Consider the following 2,374-nt stretch of genomic DNA (forward strand, 5'->3'; position numbering starts at 1 on the left):
AACTTGACTCTAGTTATTAATGGAACTATTTTAGAACACAATTTGAACTACCTTGCAAAGCAATATCAAATACTTGGCAGAAACAAGGTATTTACCACAGGAATCATATATTTCTAGAGCTGGCCCCTATCATCTGTTGGCGGGTACTTGGCACCCATGGGCGGGTACCTGTGGAATTACGCAGGTATCCGCCAGGTGTGGGTGTGGTTGTCCAGTCTGGGTCCAAATTCAGTCAGATACCTGCGCAAAAATCGCCATTCTGCACAGCTCTGCTTGCCCCTAGTGCCCATTGGCCAGTACTAGGTACCTGTGGGTGGCTACCTGTTGAAGTATGCATGTAACAGCCAGCAGGTGCAGGTGTTAATTCTGGGTCAAAATTCAGGAAGGTACCTGCACCCGCTGCGGGTACCCGGGTGCAAAGTGCCAGGTCTATGTATTTCATTCTATCATGTGTTTATCATAAATCCCAAAAAAGCTCAAGATATGTTAGTTGTGCACAAAAAGATACACGTGTAAGTTTGTGTGACACATTCTTTAGTTGCTGAATTTTTTTACAAAATATTTGAAGTTCTGGGAAAATTCCAGCGGAAAACACCTCATATTAAGCAGGAGTTTTGTATGAATTCAGAAAATATCCCCAAAATCATTTGTGTACATATGGCTGAATGTTTTAAACAATTTTTGAAGGGTCCACCTAAGCCCCTGGCTCTGCATGAGCACTCAGGTTGGCATCACTTGGCTCAGTGATGAAAATGTGACACACCAGCACACATGTGTAAATTTGTGTTACACATTCTTCAGCTGCTAAATTTTGTCCCAAAGGAGTTATAATTGTGGGAAAAGTCCAGGGGAGCCTCAGATTACCCAGGTTTTGTGAATGAATTCAGAAAATCTCCTCAACAGGATTTCTGTACCAATGGATGAAAATCAGATACAGTTATTGAAGGATTCAGCTAATTTTCCCCTGTGATTGCAGGGCACTCATATTGACATGATTTGGCTGGGTGATGGTCTACGTGTCACACAAACGCGCGCGCATACGTTTGTGTGACACGATGCGTCACAGAAAACCGCACAAGTTACATGGTTTTGTGACAGTTGGCGCCAAAGTCAAACTGTAGTACCAGAGCAAAATCAGACCTCCCACTAGAGCTGTCACTTTGCACCCGGGTAACCGCGGCGGGTGTGGGTACCTGCCTGAATTTTGACCCAGAATGGACACCCGCACCCGTACCCGGCACCCGCCGGCAGTTACCTGCGTACTTCCATGGGTACCCACCCACAGGTACCTAGTACCTGCCAATGGGCACTAGGGGCAAGAAGAGATGTGCAGAATGGCAATTTTTGCATGGGTACCTGCCTGAATTTGGACCCAGACTGGACACCCGCACCCGCACCCGGCGGATACCTGCGCACTTCCATGGGTACCCGCCTGTGTGACCGCCAACGGGTACTATGGACCAGCTCTACCTCCCACAGTATCACTACACTGCATCCAAATTTTTAACCATGTGTAATAGAAAAAAATTAAAAAGAACTGGCAGTTCTTTGGTGTGTGCCCTGGAAATAAATACAAAAACCATTTCAGAGAAACCTGCTGGGTATGGTTTTCCAAAGAGGTCAAAAATCATGATAATTGAAATATGAGGAAATTTGGTCAAGCTTGAGGAGCAAGTAAACCTTAGGCCCCGTTTGGACGCCCAGTGTGATATTATAAATTGCATAATAAATTTCATAACACCCAAAATGAATTCCGAGTGTCATAAACCAATTATCCCACCAATAAATTTATCATATGTATGTTTGGCGCATCTGCTCAATAAATTTTATAGTGCCCGCTTATTGCAAGACTGTTTGGCAAATAAAACTCCACTCGGTGTCATACACGCTCATCACCCTCGCCATGGCACAACCCAACATGCTTCAAAAACAAAAACAGCACCAGCTCCGACGAAAGAGGATGGCGCTATTCATCATTATACTCATTGGCCTCCGTCAGTGGTCCAAGACAATCAAGCAGCCTTACAACGATAGCATCTTAACAGGTGATGCATACGTCAGACACATCTTGAATGGCAACCGACTACGGGCTCAGGCAATGTTCCAAATCTCAATCGATGTGTTCAGGATTTGCTCAGATGAGCTTCTATCAATCAACTGTGAACCGGTCTCAAAGCTAGTCAGCATGGACGAACAATTGGCTATCTTCTTATACATTGTTGGACAAAACGCGACCAACAGGCAAACTCAAGACCGATTCCAGCACAGTGGCGAAACAATCTCTTGAATCTTTCATCATGTGATTTACCTCTTTCTCCAGCTCCAGAGCAAGTATATTGTTTCTCCCCGTCGCAATGTCACACATGAATCTATC

General features: G+C 44.8%; 1 protein-coding gene across 1 annotated transcript; it reads left to right on the top strand.

The window, feature by feature from the left end:
- Window positions 1-1,903: 1,903 nt before the first annotated feature.
- Window positions 1,904-2,142, top strand: PtA15_4A358 (uncharacterized protein; the record flags this gene model as incomplete). Its single annotated transcript, XM_053168233.1, has 2 exons — window positions 1,904-2,056; window positions 2,128-2,142. The coding sequence occupies 2 exons, from the start codon at window positions 1,904-1,906 to the stop codon at window positions 2,140-2,142; spliced, it is 168 nt and encodes a 55-aa protein (XP_053019463.1).
- Window positions 2,143-2,374: the final 232 nt, after the last annotated feature.

The sequence above is a fragment of the Puccinia triticina genome, chromosome 4A (genome assembly GCF_026914185.1).
Source record: "Puccinia triticina chromosome 4A, complete sequence".
In the NCBI taxonomy this organism is placed as follows: domain Eukaryota; kingdom Fungi; phylum Basidiomycota; class Pucciniomycetes; order Pucciniales; family Pucciniaceae; genus Puccinia; species Puccinia triticina.